We start from the raw sequence: 17,356 nt of genomic DNA on the forward strand, positions 1-17,356 counted from the left end.
TTTGTTAGGCCTGTCCTGTAGTAGGTGACTTCTGGGAACTCTTCTGGCTCTATCAATCTGTTTCTTCACTTCTGCAGGTGGGTATTGTAGTTGTAAGAATGCTTGATAGCGATCTTGTAGGTGTTTGTCTCTGTCTGAGGGGTTGGAGCAAATGCAGTTGTATTGCAGAGCTTGGCTGTAGACAATGGACCCCTCTGCCATGTACATTGGTCAAACTGGACAGTCTCTACGTAAAAGAATAAATGGACACAAATCAGATGTCAAGAATTATAACATTCATAAACCAGTCGGAGAACACTTCAATCTCTCTGGTCACGCGATTACAGACATGAAAGTTGCGATATTACAACAAAAAAACTTCAAAACCAGACTCCAGCGAGAGACTGTTGAATTGGAATTCATTTGCAAATTGGATACAATTAACTTAGGCTTGAATAGAGACTGGGAGTGGCTAAGTCATTATGCAAGGTAACCTATTTCCCCTTGTTTTTTCCTACCCCTCTCCCCCCCAGACGTTCTTGTTAAACCCTGGATTTGTGCTGGAAATGGCCCACCTTGATTATCATACACATTGTAAGGAGAGTGATCACTTTAGATAAGCTATTACCAGCAGGAGAGTGGGGTGGGGGGAGAGAAAACCTTTTATAGTGGTAAACACCCATTTTTTCATGCTTTGTGTGTATAAAAAGATCTTCTACACTTTCCACAGTATGCATCCGATGAAGTGAGCTGTAGCTCACGAAAGCTTATGCTCAAATAAATTGGTTAGTCTCTAAGGTGCCACAAGTACTCCTTTTCTTTCTGTGGTGTTTAGTCGTTCCCCAGTCATGGATCACGGCCCTGCTGAGCTAGGCACTTCAGAAACACAGAACAGAGATGGCTGCCACCCTAAAGAGCTGACAATCTAAGCAGTAGGCAGGAGACAATAAGACAATACCGGTTAGGGTGACCAGATGGCAAATGTGAAAAATCAGGATGGGGTGGGGGTAATTGTTGCCTATATAAGAAAAAGCCCCAAATATCAGGACTGTCCCTATAAAATGGGGACATCTGGTCACCTTGACTGGCGCTGGAAGCAGTAGGGTCTGCATTCCTACCGCAGAGTAGGCATTACTGCATGGACTGAATAGGCAACTGCTGAATTCCTCCATCAGCCTGTGTTGGAGGGCTGGGCAGGGTGCAGAGTCTTGGTAAAGACCAGGGTAGAAGTTTGTATGGGGAATAGTGCCATAACATAGGGCAGGCAGAGTTACATATAGACCCACATAACACAGCCCTTGTTTCCCATGCCACCCCAATCTTGGAGGGGCGAGAACATGAAGCACTTGCTAGCCTAATGTTCTCAGCTGAATGGAGAAACCCTTCAGCTTGCCAGTAAGCTGTGTTTTCAGAATTGGTTTATTTCCAAGCTGCCTGCTCCAGAGGAGGGGACCTGGATGGTGTCTGGTGGTGATCAGAGCTGAGGGAGTACAGCTCGGGAGTTACTCAGAAATAAATTCCATGATTCAGAACCACAGTATTTCCTTTTTCCAGACAGGCTGCAGGCCTGCACTGCTGAGCCGACGAGGTCGGACAGTGAACCAGCTATTCTGCTTAGGGGAAGGGAATGCGGGGGTCACTGGTGAGCAATGGGGATTACACCAATGCAGGGGGAGGGATATCTCCAAATCACCGGTATGGTCTGTGGGTCAGGGTGCTGAAGGCAGGTGCAGGGCATCATTGGGAAGCGGTGCCAGGGGTCGTTTGGGGACTATGAGGCCCCCAATATTAACCATCAGCCCCTGGACAGGAGGAGGAGCCAATGGCAGCGTTGCCAAGTCTCGCCATAAACCCCCAGCTCCTGGAGGCAAGAGGCCGGGGGAGCATCGCAATGTCGCCAGCTGCGGGTGGGCAAAGGGAACGAGCCGCGCAGACAGGAGACGGGCGTCGAACCCAGGTGTTAAGCCAATAATCAATGGGGGGGCGTCTGAGCCTGCAGGCCCCCCGGGGGCCGCCCACGGCTCGGGGGGCCCTGGGCTGGCTGGAGAGCAAGGCGAGCAGAGATGTTGGGACTCCGGGAGCTGGAGCTTTACGCAGAGCCCCAGCCCGGGGTACCTGCCTCCGCCACCCAACGTAGCCCTCGCTGCTCAGGCCCGGCGGGTCCTCCCGCACCATCGAGCCGCGGGGCTGAGCCGGATGGAGCGGCGCGAGCCGCTCTGGCCCCGCACTTCCGCTTCCCCCTCCCGCGTTCCCGGAAGCGATGGCGCTGGATGGCAGTTTCCATGGAGATGGAAGATGGCGCCCAGAAGTAAGTGCGGGACTGGGGGAGGGGATCCCGGATTTCCCTCCTCCCCCCTCCAGCCCAGTGCGTGGGACACCCTCCCCAGGAGCCTTCACCGAGCACGGGGCGGCAACATCCCTGGGGGGCAATTCCGGGGGGGGGCTGTGCCACGTGACTCCTAATCCTTGCGGGAAAGACACGTGACCTCCTCCCTATCCCCACCTTCAGGGGCGCACGTCCCCCTGCCCCACCTTCTACATGTGGTGCCACGTGACCCCCCACTTCCCTGACCACCCTGGGGCTGCCACGTGACCCCGTTCTCGCGGGAAGGGTCCTTGACTTTCCCCTCCACGGGGGGGAGGGGCACGTCCCTTCCCCCACTCCATCCCAGGGGGGCCACCTGCCTCCCCTTCCCCCACCCCATGGACGGAACTGTGCCCCCCCCCCCCAGCCCTGTTTCCCCCTGATTGCCTCCAAGCCTATCTCCCCAGGTGGTGATGGAGAGGGTGTCCCTGCCCAATCGCCCCCTCCTGGACCTTCAGGAGCTGGCTTAAAAACAAAATGAGCAGATTTTATCTCTCAGGAAAGCACCGGGCACCTCCCCACCCAGATCCACTGCCCCCAGCTGGCTCAAAGGGTGCTGAAAAGCAGCTTGCCCTCAGAGCCCAGGCCTGGAAGCCTCAATGCAAAGTACAGAGCTACAGCCAGCAGGGGCTGGGATGAAAACAGTCAGGAGTCAGGCAGCGTTAGCTTTGGCACTAAGATCCATTCTCATCACAAACCTGATTACAATCGATCGGTACCTTGAAAACACCGCTTACTACAGGGTTCTGTCATCTTATAGACTTTAAGGTCCGAAGGGACCATCATGATCATCTAGTCCAGGATGGGCCAAGTTTCACACCCCGCTCCCTGGCGGAAGCTCGAGGGCCAGATTAAAACATTTGAAGGGCCTCATATGGCCTCTGGCCCGTAGTTTCCCCACCCCTGATCTAGTCTGACCCCCTGCACATTGCAGGCCACAGAACCTCACCCACCCACCCACCCACTCCTGAAATAGACCCCTAACCTCTGGCTGAGTTACTGAAGTCCTCAAATTGTGGTTTAAATATTTAAAGTCACAGAGAATCCACCCTTTACAGACCTATTCCTGGGAACTTTATTTCACCCCAGTCAGAACAGAAGACAACAGCCATGGGTCTCTGGCTTGTTACTTCCAAAACATCATGTTCTGCTGCTGAAAGACCAGCCCACACAGCTGACAGCTTGTCTGCCACATCACTGCTGTTGGAGTCAGTGTTTCACTTTGGCCTGAAGTACCAAGCAACTAGGAACAGCCGGCTTGGAGAGTCTGCAAAACCAGCTCCTGCTGCTGAATTTCACTCCTTGCTGCCTGACACCCAGCTGTAAAGTGGGGCAGGTGGCACCCTACTGTGCAGCTGGGCATGTGCAGGAGCTCTTTGATCTTAGCTGGACCTGCTGCCCTGCCAGGTTTTCTTTTTAAATACCACTGTCCTGTTCTCAGAAATCCTCTTCCTGCCAAGAGTGGCTCCAAGCAGAGGGAGAAAAACCAAAATATAGTGGGGAAAGCTCCTGCCTGCAGACAGAAAGTGGAGAGGCTTAGAGACCCACACTGCCTGCTTCTAGCAGAGAAGAGCTGACCACGAACCAACGGCTGGAAGCTGAAGCTGGACAAATTAAAATTAGACAGTAGGCCCATGTTCCCAACAGTGAGGGGACAGACCACGGGCAAAAATGACCCAGGGAAAAGGGGGATTCACATCACCTCTCTGGAAGATGCTTTAGTCAAACACGTTACTGGACTCATGCCAGAAGTGAGGTCAGCTCCAAGTGGCAGCTCACCCAGCCTCTGGGGTAACTTGGCAACCTGTGCTATACAGGAGGTCAGACTCAGTGATCCTTTCTGGCCTTAGACGCTATGAAATCACAATAGCACCCAACAGCCCCAGCTGAGACCAGGGCTCCATTGTGCTGCACTAATGCATTGCGAGAACCAGCCCCTGTCCCCGTGAAACAAACTAGACAAAAGCTGGGAGAAAGGAAGGATTCTTATCCTCATTTTACAGATGGGAAACTGAGGCCCAGAGAGACTCGGGGTCAGATTTTGAGGTGCCTAAAGAGGCAGGTGGGCACCTGTCTACATCTTTAGGTGCCTACATCTCTTTGTAAGTCTGTGCTTAGTGGCTTGACCAGGGTCATGCAAGGAGCCTGTTGCAGAGCTGGGAAGGGATCCAGGCCAGTACCTTGACCACCTATCCTCTGAGTCAGTCCCTTGTGTTCATCCTATCTCAGAGAGACAGACAATCCCTCATCCTACGAGGACGGGGCTCCCATGGGGAGTTAGGGGTTAATGCAGCTCAGGCCCTTCTGGCTTCCTCTGCCCCCTTTGTGGGGAAGAATGAGGGCGGCAGGCCTGCATGGGGAGCAGCACCTCGCCCATTCATGCTGTTCATCTGCCCATCCCCTAGGCCGCCAGCTCTCCTCTACACCCCTGGAAATCCTGCTCTTCCTCAATGGATGGTATTATGCCACTTACTTCCTCCTGGAGATCTTCATATTCATCTATAAAGGTGAGTTCCCTCCGCTGCCATTCCAGCCTCCATTTCAGATCACTAGGGCTGCCCGCTGTGCTGTGCCATCAAGTGGCACTTGACTGAGGGCAAGGCAGGCAGGACAAGTCCAGTGGAGTGCCAGCTGACTTATTCTACCCAAGACCCTCATGCCTCTCAGCCCATGCATGCGTTTCAGCCACTCCCAGCCCGTTGCAGGGCTGCGTCTGGTGGGAGGAGGAGTAAGAGGAAGCCATTAGCATTTGGCTCTGATGCTGAGCAAAGGCCAGGACCTGTTAGATGAGCCTCTCTCTGCACTGCATTTCTGTGGTCCTGCTGGCACCTCTCTGGGGCTCTCCACCAGACTTGCCGTCCCTGGAGGAAGGCCTTCAGGCTGAGAACCACTAGCTGTTCACGGCCATCTCCTCTTCCTTAGGAGCCTGTCCTGGGTGAGGGACAGTGACATGCCAGAAAGAGGGTTTGGGGGCCTTGCACTCCTCCTGAAACAGGTGACTTGTGTTCACAGGGCTGCTATTACCATACCCCTCTGCCAACCTGGCCCTGGATCTTGTCATGCTCTTCCTCTACCTCGGCATTGAAGTCACTCGGATATTTTTTGGTGAGTGCCTAAGATGAACAACAGGGCAAGCAGCCCCTTGCAGGCAAACACCTCTGAGAGGGCTGGACTGGTGCCTGATTTCACTGGGCTGCCAAGCAGCCAGCACATGACTGACTTTTGCTCACTCAGCTTGGAGATGGATCAGTGCCTTGAGCTGAAGAGCTCTTTGCCTGAGCCATCCAGGTCCCTGGACCGGGGCCAGATTGGAGCCAGAGCCCTAGAGAGGAAAGGCTCCATGTCCCTGTCACGGAGTCCCTGAGCGATGCTCTGGAACTGCTCCCCATGAAGCCAGTCAGGACTCTGGGGCAGTCGCCTTTCTGTGAGCAGCCTGTCTTCAGGACACACAGCTCACCCAGCTTCCACCTTCCTGGGTCTGACCTCGGAGCATTCAGCATCCTCTGCCCCTCCGTGCGCTTCCCCCCAGCGAGTCCGCTCAGGCGGGGCTCCTGGGGAAGCCAGAGGGTCCTGCACCCCAACTTCGCAGTCAGACGTGACTCTCAGCCAGCCAGTAAAACAGAAGGTTTATTAGACGACAGGAACATGGTCTAAAACAGAGCTTGCAGGTGCAGAGAACGGGACCCCTCAGCTGGGTCCATTTTGGGGGGCAGTGAGCCAGACAACCACGTCTGCACTTCACTCCATGTCCCAGCCAGCCCCAAACTGAAAACTCCCTCCAGCCCCCCCTCCTCTGGGCTTTGTTCCTTTCCCCAGGCCAGGTGGTCACCTGATTCCTTTGTTCTCCAACCCTTCAGCTCTCACCTTGCAGGGGGGAAGGGCCCAGGCCATCAGTTGCCAGGAAACAGGGTGTTGGCCATTCTCTGTGTCCAGACTCCTGCACACACATGCCCTCTAGGGCTCTGCAATGATCATACACCCTTACTCCACCCCCTAGATACTTAAGAACTGCCTAGGGGAAACTGAGGCACCCCCACACTATTCAGAGGAAACATTAAGAACAGTCCCACTTCGTCACAGTCCCATTCCCTGCCCTTGAGCTGGATTGGAGCCTGTGTCCTAGAGGGGATAGGCTCCATATCCCAATCCCCCAGCAATCTGTCCCCACAGTCGTGCCCCTCCAGGAAGCTGCGTGCGTGACTGGCTGCAGGGTAGGGATCAGTTGCCTTACTAACTGTGCCACGTGGCAGGCTCCAAGGGGAACCTGTGCCAGCGGAAGGTGCCGCTCTCCATCAGCCTGGCCTTGACATTCCCAGCGGCAGTGATGGCGGCCTATTACCTGCTGCTGCAGACCTACGCCCTGCGGCTGGAGGCCATTCTCAATGCCATCCTGCTGCTCTTCTACGCCGTCGAGCTGCTCCTGGGCATCCTCACCCTGGCCTCCTTCTCCAGGTACCCAACCCCCACCCCTTCCTGCCCTGAGAAGCAGCAGCACTGGGAGGCAGTGGGAGACTGAGCAGGTGTGGGCAGGGTCTGGAGGGGTAACACGGGGCAGGGGAGGAGCTGGGATGGGGAGGGAGACAGGATCCAAGGGGTGAAAAAGCACTGGGACAGGGGGAGACTGGACCATTTCTGGGCTAGTGGAAATGAGGGAATAACTAGGTAATGGGCAAAGAGGGAGGCTGTGGTGGAGACAGGGTGAGGGAGGGAAAGTGGGGAGAGAAAACGCTGATGATACAAACAGGAAAGGCTGGGCAAGCGGCTCATGCACATGCCTGGGGATCAGGACTCCTGGGTGCCATTCCTGACTGCCCTGCCTCGGTTTCCTCATCTGCACTCCTCTCCTCTGATTGGCTGCCTCTCCCCACTACGAGGACAGATTCACGGGAGGGTGGGGAAGCAGTTGGGGTGACAGGGTTGCCCAGGGATGTGAGGGAAGCTCCCCCCAGCCAGAGCCCTGTGCAGGGTGGGGTTGGAGAAGCTGCTATCGACGGCCAGGCTCTCTCCTGTTTATCTCCCTCTAGGGTGGATTCGTACTAAGGCTCCATCCAGGTTGTTCTGGGCCAGACAAGGCTACGCATTGCCCCAGTGCCTGGGACCGAGGCCACGCATTCCCTCCCTCCACAGCTGGTCTGATGGCAGCGTCCCAGCCCCTTGGAGCAGAGCTAGACCCAGCCACAGCCTCATTCCATATCAGCCCCTCCTGGGCAGGAAGCCACCGCTGGTGTGCCCAGTGACTTGGAGAGAGACTGTAACTCGCATCCTAGACCTGGCGCCTCATGAAGCAGCCATTCCATGTGCCCAGGCATCACTCACCCGCTGCAGGCACCGCCCTCCCCCACCTGCCAGGCATTGGGGGCGAAAGGGGGGGAAGAGGCTGCTGGGAGCTGTCATGGATCCCATTCTGGCCCCTACAGCCAGGGCTTAGAGTTTGTTCGAGCCCACGCACACAAGGCCAGGTGGCCCCTGGCCCAGACCACACCCCGAGGGATCATGCCTGCACCTGCTGTGTCCTCCCATTTCAGCATGGGGGCGGAGGGGCAGACGCCCAGGGCCCCCCGTAAGTATTAATAAGCTCCTGTCTATCGCATGTGTGCAGTGACTGATGGGGAGGTGTTTGCGCCCACTCCCCCAGATTCAGTGTTGTTTGCTGTAGCAGTGACTCGTGGCACTTTTTCCCCTCCTCTCGCACCCTCCGAATCAATACTATTTTCCAATAAATATTTATTTTTCTGCTACTGCTGCTGCCTGGAGCCTTTTCATTAGAGCAGGGCTTCCCCCAGAGGGCAGCAAGAAGGCACCTCCCTCCCTGGTCCACTAGAGGGCAGCAACAGCCACCTGCTCCCACTTCAGAGCACATGAATGCTCTCTGCTCCACATAGCACTGCTCTGGCTTGGAGAAGACCCATTAACTCGCCTCCCTCCCCATGGGCCACATCTCCTCCCAACAGCCGGCTCCAGGTGGCAGGCCAGGCCCATGCCAGCCTGCACTGTTTGCCCCAGCCCGGACCCACTCTCCAGTTAGCAGGAGGGATACTGATAGTGAGGAGAGATGGGCAATGACTGGGTGGCAGCAAGAGGGGAGGGGTCCCAGCAATAGGCTGGCAACGGCTGAGACAGTGGAAGAGAAGTTTATTTCAGGGGCTAGCAACCCTCAGTAGCGGAAGGGTGTGGCAGAGGCTGCGTCTGAGGCCCCTGCCCACAGGCGGCCCCCCGCCTCCACCACCAGGTACTTCTTGTTGGGAGCCTTGAGCACGAGGCAGCTGGAGGAGACGAACTGGAGGGAGAAGTTGCTGGGGTGGTCTTCACTCGCCATGACCAGCCCGTCCTTGTCCAGGCTCCAGTACTTGTTGGCTGCAGGCCAAAGGGGGCAGTTAGGGCCAGGTGACATGAGGATCATGGCGGAGGGGGCAGCCACCGTGAAAGGCACACTTGGGTTCATGTTAACCTAGGGAGGCTTCCGCAGGATGTTACGTGTGGAATCACTCCAGGAGATGCACACCAGAACCTTGCTGCAGAGCGGACACTAGCTGGGGCCAGCGTGGACTTTGCTCCTCGAAGGATTATGGGAGAGGCAGGCGGCGCTTCCCCCTTTCCTTGGAGTGCTGGCTACTGCACCAGATGGGAAGGGGAGGAGCTGGGGGCCTTCAGCAGTTCATTGACTGTGTCCCCAGTGACAGAGGAGGGCATTTCCAGCCTGGGCAGGGGTACCCTGGGCAACCCCACTTCCTAAGACGTGGCCAGGGGCCCCTTCTCCCACCTCCAGTGGGGATCCCCTAGCACCCCCATCCCCAGGGATACCCCAGTGCCTGCACATCCTCATCACCCTGCACCCCCACAGTCCAGCCCCTGGCATGGATACCCTGGTACCCCCCCATGCCTAGTACTCCCCAGCCCATTGTATCCCCAGCCTCCTGGCGTCTCCATGCCCAAGCCCCTGGCAGGAACCCCATGCCGCACCGACTCTGAAGTGGCAGAAGCCGTCCTCGCTGAGCGTCAGGGTGCTGGCGTCGTAGGCTGGCCGGTTCCCGTCCAGGCGCTGCGTCCCGGGGAACAGCCCCACGAAGCCAGCCTCGCTCTGCAGGATCAGCAGGGGCCGGTTCACCAGAAGCAGCAGGAACTCCTCCTTCTTGCCTGAGGGCACAGATCCCAGCAGGCAGCGTTAGCTCCAGCTGGCCCCACATGGGGCTCGGGATGGAGGCTACCGGCCCTGCAGAGGTGCTGTGCGGAGGCAGAAAGGGCCAAAGCTCAGTCAAGTCAGGTCAGGAGGGGCTGCTGCTGAGAACCATCCCTTTGGTATATGGGGGGGGATAGGGGGAATGGGGGTAGGTGACGCTTCAGAGTAGGGCCCTGGACCCTCCTTCTGTCCCACCCCTCCAGGGCAGGGATCGAGTGGAGAAACCAAAGCTTCTGTGCACCCAAAATCACCATTGCTGCTGGAGAGCAAGCCCTGGAAATGAACACTCTCCTTGCAGGGCAGGCTTGGACCCTGCTCCAGGACCCTGCTCCAAGGCCAGGGCGAACCCTGGCTGCAGCCAAGGGGGGCAGTTAGCCCAGTTTCCACCTCCCCAGATCACTGGCACTGAGATACCCTGGCCTCATGTCACGTGAGTCCCAGAACAGCCACTGCATGGGAGGGATTTATCAGCACCGCCGCGGGGCTGGATGGGAAGCGTGGGGCAGTGAGGAGAAAGGGCCTCTATCGCATTGCCAACCCCCCTCCCTGATTAGGGGTATCGGCTGCACCCTGCCCCTACCTGCTGCCTCGGGCACCAGCAGCAGCTGCCCGTTGGGCCTGGTGGCCACTTGTCTGCCGTCAGCCATTCGCAGCGTCACCCTCTGCTCCCGGTACTGGAGTGAGAACCAGACCCCCTTGTCGTGGGTGCTGGTGCTCACCACAGAGTCATTGGGGCCCTGCAAGGAGGCAGCATTACGGGGCAGGGCGGGTGCTCAGCTCTCACGCTCCCCCTTTGGGGGGATCAGGTGCTGCTCCAGCTCCCAGCGGGAGTCTGGCCACAGGCCCAGTCCTTGGAGTAGGGTGACCAGATGTCCTGATTTTTGGGTCTTTTTCTTATATAGGCTCCTATTACCCCCCACCCCGTCCTGATTTTTCATATTTGCTGTCTGTCACCCTACCCTGGAGCCATGTTCCCCTGTCACCACCTGACGCCCCGCTAGGAGAGGGGCAAACATAGCTCTGGGGCAGGGCTAAGGAGGGCACCAGCTGGGCACAGGGCTGGGCAGAGGAGGGACAGAGGGACCAAGATTCAAAGCCCTCCTGCCCAGACCCCTAAGGAAGGGGGTTTAACCCCTAACCTGCTGGCACCCTCTCAATTGGCCACTCCTGGAATGGGGCACACTCTAGCAGCTGGGATTGGATAGCAGGGCAGGGGAGAGCCAGGGCCAGCCTGCCCTGTGTTGGCAGTTGCCTACATCCCTCAGTCCCAGGGATGTGTTCACCCCTGCTGGTGGATCGCAGAGCTGCACCGTGGCAGGCAACGCGCTGCAGGACAAAGTCGGTGGTTCTGTCGATCTCCCCCCATTGGGGGATCTGTGCCAATCCCCTGGCTCCGGCCACACTCACCACGGCAAGGTAGGTGCCAGAGGAGCTGCGAAAGCAGGCCTGCTTGGTGACATCATTCAGCAGCAGCTGGAAAATCTCCGTGTTGCCAACGGACATGGCGTTGGCATAGATGTCAGCCCCTGTGGGCAGCAAGAGATGCATGGTAACAGGACGGGCAGCATGGTGCCAGCCCGGAGAGTCAATAACGCCCTCCCCCATGGCCCAGAAGGGCTAGTATGTGTATCGCTGCTGCCCTCTGCTGGCTGCAGCCGGACCTACTCCAGTCACGGCAACTTCCATCCACCACAGCACATGGGGATATGTTGGCTCTGTGAAGAGATCCCAAGGGCTAACTGGCACGCTGTGGCTGCCCACATAATGCAGAGCCCCCTTTAAAATATGAATGGAGGGTAATTAACAAAGGGACACCTGCCTGAGGCTACAGGCAGACAGCCTGAAACAACAGCTAGGAAAGGAGGTGCCAGCATATTCGACAGCTAGACGGACTGTTAACCACAAAACTTACTGACTATCTGTTAATGCCAAACCCCATGGGCCCGTGTTCAACATGTGGGGGCAGCCCGGTGTACAATGCTTTACACAAAAGAAACAACACAATGCAGATTTCTGTATTCACTGGGTACAATATTGCAAATGACTTGCATCTTTGTCAGAGACCACCGGATTTAGCTGCAGAATTCAGATCACTCCGTAGTGTAAAACAGATAACAATAGGGGCCTGAACCAATTTCATAAATATGAAGGGAAGGGTAAACACCTTTAAATCCCTCCTGGCCAGAGGAAAAACCCTTTCACCTGTAAAGGGTTAAGAAGCTAAGATAACCTCGCTGGCACCTGACCAAAATGAACAATGAGGAGACAAGATATTTTCAAAGCTGGGGGGGGTGGGGGGTGGAGAAAGGGTTCTCTCTGTCTGTGTTGTCTTTTGCTGGGACCAGAGCAGGAATGCAGGTCAGAACTCCTGTAAAGGGACAATAAGCAATCTAGTTAGATATGCGTTAGATTCTGTTTTGTTTAAATGGCTGATAAAATAAGCTGTGCTGAATGGAATGTATATTCCTGTTTTTGTGTCTTTTTGTAACTTAAGGTTTAGCCTAGAGGAATTCTCTATGTTTTGAATCTGATTATCCTGTAAGGTATTTACCATCCTGATTTTACAGAGGTGATTCTTTTACTTTTTCTTTAATTAAAATTCTTCTTTTAAGAACCTGATTGCTTTTTCATTGTTCTTAAGATCCAAAGGTTTGGGTCTGTGTTCACCTATGCAAATTGGTGAGGATTTTTATCAAGCTTTCCCCAGGAAAGGGGGTGTAGGGCTTGGGGGGATTTTGGGGGAAAGACGTTTCCAAGTGGGCACTTTCCCTGTTATTTTTGTTAGACGCTTGGTGGTGGCAGCAATAAGGTCCAGGGACAAAAGGCAAAATAGTTTGTACCTTGGGGAAGTTTTAATCTAAGCTGGTAAAAATAAGCTTAGGGGTTTTTTCATGCAGGTCCCCACATCTGTACGCTGGAGTTCAGAGTGGGGAACGAACCTTGACAACAGATAACAATAGGGGCCTGAACCAAGATCAGGCCCCATTGTGCTAGGGGCTGTACAGACACAGTGACAGTCCCTGCCCTGCAGATCTGACTGTTTCACTACACAAACGGAGGACAAAGGAAGGAACATTATCTCCATTTTGCAAATAGGGAACAAAGGCCTAGAGAGACGCAGTGACTTGAGCTAGGTCCCACAGGGAGCCAGGAAATGAACCCAGATCTAGTCCCAGTCCAGTGCTGCAACTACTAGGCTTTCTATGTGCCGCATGCCCCAGAGTACATGGAGCCTGGCTGCCAGGTCCTCTCCTGCTGCAGCATGTGCTGCCCGTCCGGAGAGCAGCCCAGAGGGGGGGCGGGTCTGGAGTGGCAATAGCAGCAGGGCAGGTGGTGCCATCTGGGTGCAGCACTGGGTTCCCCATCCTGCCCCACTCACCCGGCCTGCAGCAGACAAAGTGGCCCCCGGTGAAGGTGCGCAGCGAGACCTGTGCAGCGCTGGGCTCCAGAGCAAAGAACTCGTCGCGCCCTGGCTTGTCCGTCTTGAAGGTCTTGACGGTGTTCTCCCTCCCGGTCAGGTACCTGCCATCTGCGTCCCGCAGGGCCAGCAGGCCACCCCGCAGCTCCAGGGAGTAAAGTGTTTGAGGGGACAGCTCGGCCTGTAGTGAGCCGTCGGCAGCCAGCAGGCTCCCAGCCCCGCTCCACAGCCCATACTTCCTCTCTAGAGACAGGGCAGGAAGGCAACATTAGAGAAAGAGTCACCCCGGCACTGGGGCACCACGGCCCAGTGCCGCTGGGCTAACAGGTCTCCCAGCTGTATGGTATCTGAGCCACTGGCAATCCCAATGATGCTGTGGGGCACATGCAACAGACCAGCATGCACCCCACCTCATCCACACCTACATTCCCCATCCCACTCCAGTACCCTGGCTTCCCACATCCTTCCTTGCACCCTCAGATCCTTACCCACCCACCCCAGCGTCCAATGCCCCACTCCCCGGCTCACATCTTCCCCCTCCTCTGTGATCTGCTCCCACATGGCACCCACCCCACACCCAACACCTCCCCCCCCCCCACCTGCTCCCTATCCCCTTTACTCTCCAGTACCTCCCCTCAGCTCCCCCATCCCAGCAGGGCAGAGCGCCCCTGAGGCAGCAAGGAGGGGCTGCCCACCTTTGAGGTCGAAGTGGAGGGTGATGACGGCCTCGGGCCCCCAGGGCAGATCACGGTCGCAGCGCATGTGCCCGGTCTGCTGGTCACAGCGCATGTAGCGCTGCTTGCCGAGGTTCAGCATGTGCCCGTTGGGGTGCTGGGCCAGATGCAGGCTCCACTTCTCGCCCTCACTCACCGTCTGGGCAAAGCAGGTGACGTTGGCCTCGGCCCCACCCAGGTAGCGCTGGGAGAGCTCACACTGCAGGGACACCTGCCGGGAGGGGCAGCCAGTCAGTGCCAGGGTGGGGGCGGGCACAGGCGGCTCTTCCCTGTGGGCAGGGCACACGCCCAAGCAAGGAGGGGCCGGTGCCAGCATGCCTCAGGGGGCAGAGCTGGCTCCTGCTGTGCAGCCCCCAGCACAGCAATCCAGGGCCCCGGTGTGCATGTGGGAGCCTGGCAGGAGCCAGAGGAAAACCTGGGTGTGTCGGCACAGGGAGGAGAGAAGCCAGCATTGCCACATGAGCCACGCTCAGGAGCCAGAGGGGCTGGGCCAGCTGGAAGAGGGCCCAGGAGAGGGGTACGTAGACCTCTCCCACCTGGGCTGCAGTGGGACCAGAGAGCTGTGGGATCCCCCATTTCCTTGGTAAAGTGAAGGTGGGAAATCCGCAGGGCCCCTATGTCTGAGGAGAGGATGTCTGGGCCGTAGAGCACAGCAGCGCCCCTAGCTGGGTCCCTCTGTCGGTGCTGACATGTGAGCTTTGACGGCTCGTCGTCTGCCTGCTCTTCAGCCCCTGGCTCCGCCCGACCCATGGGCAGGACCTTCTTGACCCCAGGACCCCTGAGCCATCATTGTCCCTGGCTCTGCTTCAGCCCACATCCAAAGCGACTCAGTCAGTCCCAGCTCAGGAGCTCCCCCCCCCCGCCAGCCTCGTGGCTTGTTCCGAGGCTCCCAGCCACGGCATCTGAGACATGGGCGCCTGCCCCACTGGGCCACCAGGTTGAGATGCGTACCCCTTATCTGCCCCAGACCCCTCAGCAGCCAGCCCGGGGGAAGGCTTTTGGTCACTACCAACCCCAGCCAGACTCCAGCCACTGGCCTGGAGGCAAAAAGTTCCTCCCCCTCCCCGGAGCTTACAGTGGGACCAGCACCCTAAGAGCAGGCCCCGAGCCGACCGGCCCCCAGGGAGCACCCGGTCACCTCCAACCAGGGATTTGCGCTATAGGGACATAGCAACTCTGCCCCCGGAAAGGGGGGATTTCTTGGGGGATGTGTGGCCCCCTGGTGGCTGCAGGGTAGAGGATCTGAGCAGGCACAGGACAAACTTCCTTCCCAACTCACTAATGGTGGGGGGACTGGGATGACCCCACCCCTCCTGTGTTGTAGAGACCCACTACTGGTGGGCTGAGGCCATGGCCACTCTCCAATATAGTGTGGTGCCCCTAAGGCCTTGGCCAGAGCACAGAGATTGCTTGGTGGGAGAGCGAATTCTGACTTGACATGGCACCCGAGCTCATCTGCACTCCCTCATGTCCCGGCTCAGTGCAAGGACCCCCACTGAGCCACGGGGAGCCCCTTGGCTTGGATGATATTTGCCAGCTGAGCCCCACCCAGCTTTGCTCCTCCCACAGCTGTCAGGTCCCCCTAGGTGGTGTGCTGGGGGATTGCCCATAGGGAGGGCAGGGAGCTGCAGGCTCTACCTTGAGATGGGCTGCAAGGTGCGGGAGCAGTTGGGGGCTCACACCTTGCCCTCCAGGTGCTGCTGCAGCAGGAGGGAGGCCCAGGCTCAATGGAGCTGGTGCCTGGGGTGGGGGGCAATGGGGAGTTCGGGGGTGTGTGTGTGTGGAGTTTGCACACCTTGCCATCTGGGTACTGCCGCAGCAGGAAGAGGGCACCCGGGCCCGGGGTCTCCTGGTCACAGGTGACTTTGCCGTTGGGATCGGCTGCCAGGAAGCGCTGCAGGGAGCTGAGCAGATGCACCCTCTGCCCGCTCTCCTCGGCCTGCCCGGCAGCCCCGGCTCCCTGTGAGGGCATGAAGCGCAGCACCCAGACCTGGCGGAGCCGCAGCACCGAGCCTGTGGCCACCACCTGGAAGCGGAAGGGTTCGGCGCTCAGGTACCGGTTGGCAGCATTGATAAGGCCACAGGGCAGTGAGGGGGGTAGAGTGGAGTCAGCCATGGGGCTCTGATCTCTCCCACTCCTCCCACCTGGGCCACTTTATGGTGCTGATTGTGCTCAGACACGCCCACAACAATGGACACCAGGCAACTGGGCAGTCATTGCACAGGCCCCACCCCACAGCACTAGCCCCGCCCACTCCACAGCCCCACCCACACCATGGCTCCACCCCCACATTCTGAGCCCCGCCCCCCAGCTCCCATGGCTCCACCCCCAACTTGGACATGTCACTAACGGAGCAGCATCCACAATGGAGGGGCCATACCAGTGCTCCATCCCTACAACCTTTGGGGATGTTACACTTGCTGGTAAGGGCTTTGGCCCCAGCCCTCACAGGGACCACAGCCCAACCCCCACCCTGCATTAGGAGCAGAACCTCACCCCCTCCCCGGCCCTCCAGCTGCAGTCTTCGACTCCAACCCCAAGCACTGCTAAGCCAAGTTGGTGGCAGGTAAGGACACCCTGCCCCAGCAGGACAGAACAGGAGGCAGTGAAGCCATTGAGAATGAGAGTGCACATGCCACCCCAAGGAGAGCATCTCAGCCAGCTCCCCTCTTCCAGCAGGCTCCAGAGCATCTCTGTGACAACCACGATTACTGGGGGGATGGAAAGCTGGGGGGCCAATAGCTGACATCAGAGCCGCGGCATCTCATGGCCCCACAGAAGTGCTGGAAGAGGACAAGATTGAGCCTTGCAAGACTTTATGAGGGCCTTAAGGTACCAGCTGCAGCTGCTCAGCCCCCTGCAATCCCCAGAATGAAGTGAGCTGTAGCTCACAAAAGCTTATGCTCAAATAAATTTCTTAGTCTCTAAGGTGCCACAAGTCCTCCTTTTCTTTTTGCGGATACAGACTAACATGGCTGCTACTCTGAAACCAGAATGACCAGAGTCAGTTCAGGGCTGCCCCAGCCATTCTGGCCTGCGCTCGTAGGCAGGACTTTACTCACCAGGGTGAAAGGCAGCAGACTGAGCAGTGTGAGTACAGACTCCTGACCATGGCCTAAAGCTCCGTGCTACCACACCTGGGCTGAAGGGTGCAGGGTTAGTGGATACAGTCTGACGGTTGCTAGCATTTGAGCCATACCTGGAAAAGAGTAGCCTGAAAGGGCAGCAGCTTGCAAGATTGGGACCATGCAGGGCTGCTTTCTTAATCGCTGCCAGCAGGATGCCTCTAGGAGGCAGGCAGGCTGTTTCTCTGCAGGAGCCACCAGCCAGCCCTTGTCATCCCTGGTGGGACCCATTTCACATGTGACCTGAATGTCCCTCAGCTTCGCAGGACCTCAGTTATTAGTCCAAACTCAAAGAAGGTATTGTACCCTGGGACCCGGCCCAGCACGCTACTGGGTGCCACTTTTTCTCAGCAGGGTGGCAGAGGATTCACATTCAGTTTCTACCTATCACTCTAGGGGGCTCTCAGTGGACTTCATATGTAGCTGGTCAATGTAGGTGCAAAATCACAGCTAGGCAGGGGACCTGACTCCTGTCATAGCATATACTTCCCACCTTGCATCTTCCTCCCCCAAATCCTGCTGAGGGCCACAGCTCCTTCAGCATGGGGAAGGGGACC

The 17,356-nt window shown here is 57.4% G+C and overlaps 2 protein-coding genes across 3 annotated transcripts; one reads left to right on the forward strand and one right to left on the reverse strand.

The window, feature by feature from the left end:
* Window positions 1–2,182: 2,182 nt before the first annotated feature.
* On the forward strand, window positions 2,183–8,082 carry TMEM216 (transmembrane protein 216). 2 transcript variants are annotated; one of them, XM_048852641.2, is made up of 6 exons: window positions 2,270–2,287; window positions 3,403–3,751; window positions 4,750–4,851; window positions 5,357–5,449; window positions 6,595–6,796; window positions 7,369–8,082. In XM_048852641.2, the coding sequence occupies exons 2-6, from the start codon at window positions 3,706–3,708 to the stop codon at window positions 7,382–7,384; spliced, it is 459 nt and encodes a 152-aa protein (XP_048708598.1). In that variant the 5' UTR covers window positions 2,270–2,287; window positions 3,403–3,705; the 3' UTR covers window positions 7,385–8,082. The 2 variants fall into 2 exon arrangements, with proteins under 2 accessions (XP_048708596.1, XP_048708598.1); XM_048852639.2 differs by lacking the exon at window positions 3,403–3,751 and having other exon boundaries at window positions 2,183–2,287.
* A 377-nt stretch (window positions 8,083–8,459) lies between these two features.
* On the reverse strand, window positions 8,460–14,133 carry LOC125637727 (fascin). The gene is given in 9 exon segments (XM_048852643.2): window positions 8,460–8,698; window positions 9,305–9,478; window positions 10,102–10,258; window positions 10,929–11,047; window positions 12,901–13,182; window positions 13,635–13,920; window positions 13,922–13,990; window positions 13,992–14,067; window positions 14,069–14,133. Coding segments are annotated over 9 exon segments (1,428 nt in total). The 3' UTR covers window positions 8,460–8,498.
* Between the last annotated feature and the right edge of the window lie 3,223 nt (window positions 14,134–17,356).

Source organism: Caretta caretta, chromosome 6 (assembly GCF_965140235.1).
Source record: "Caretta caretta isolate rCarCar2 chromosome 6, rCarCar1.hap1, whole genome shotgun sequence".
Lineage (NCBI taxonomy): Eukaryota > Metazoa > Chordata > Testudines > Cheloniidae > Caretta > Caretta caretta.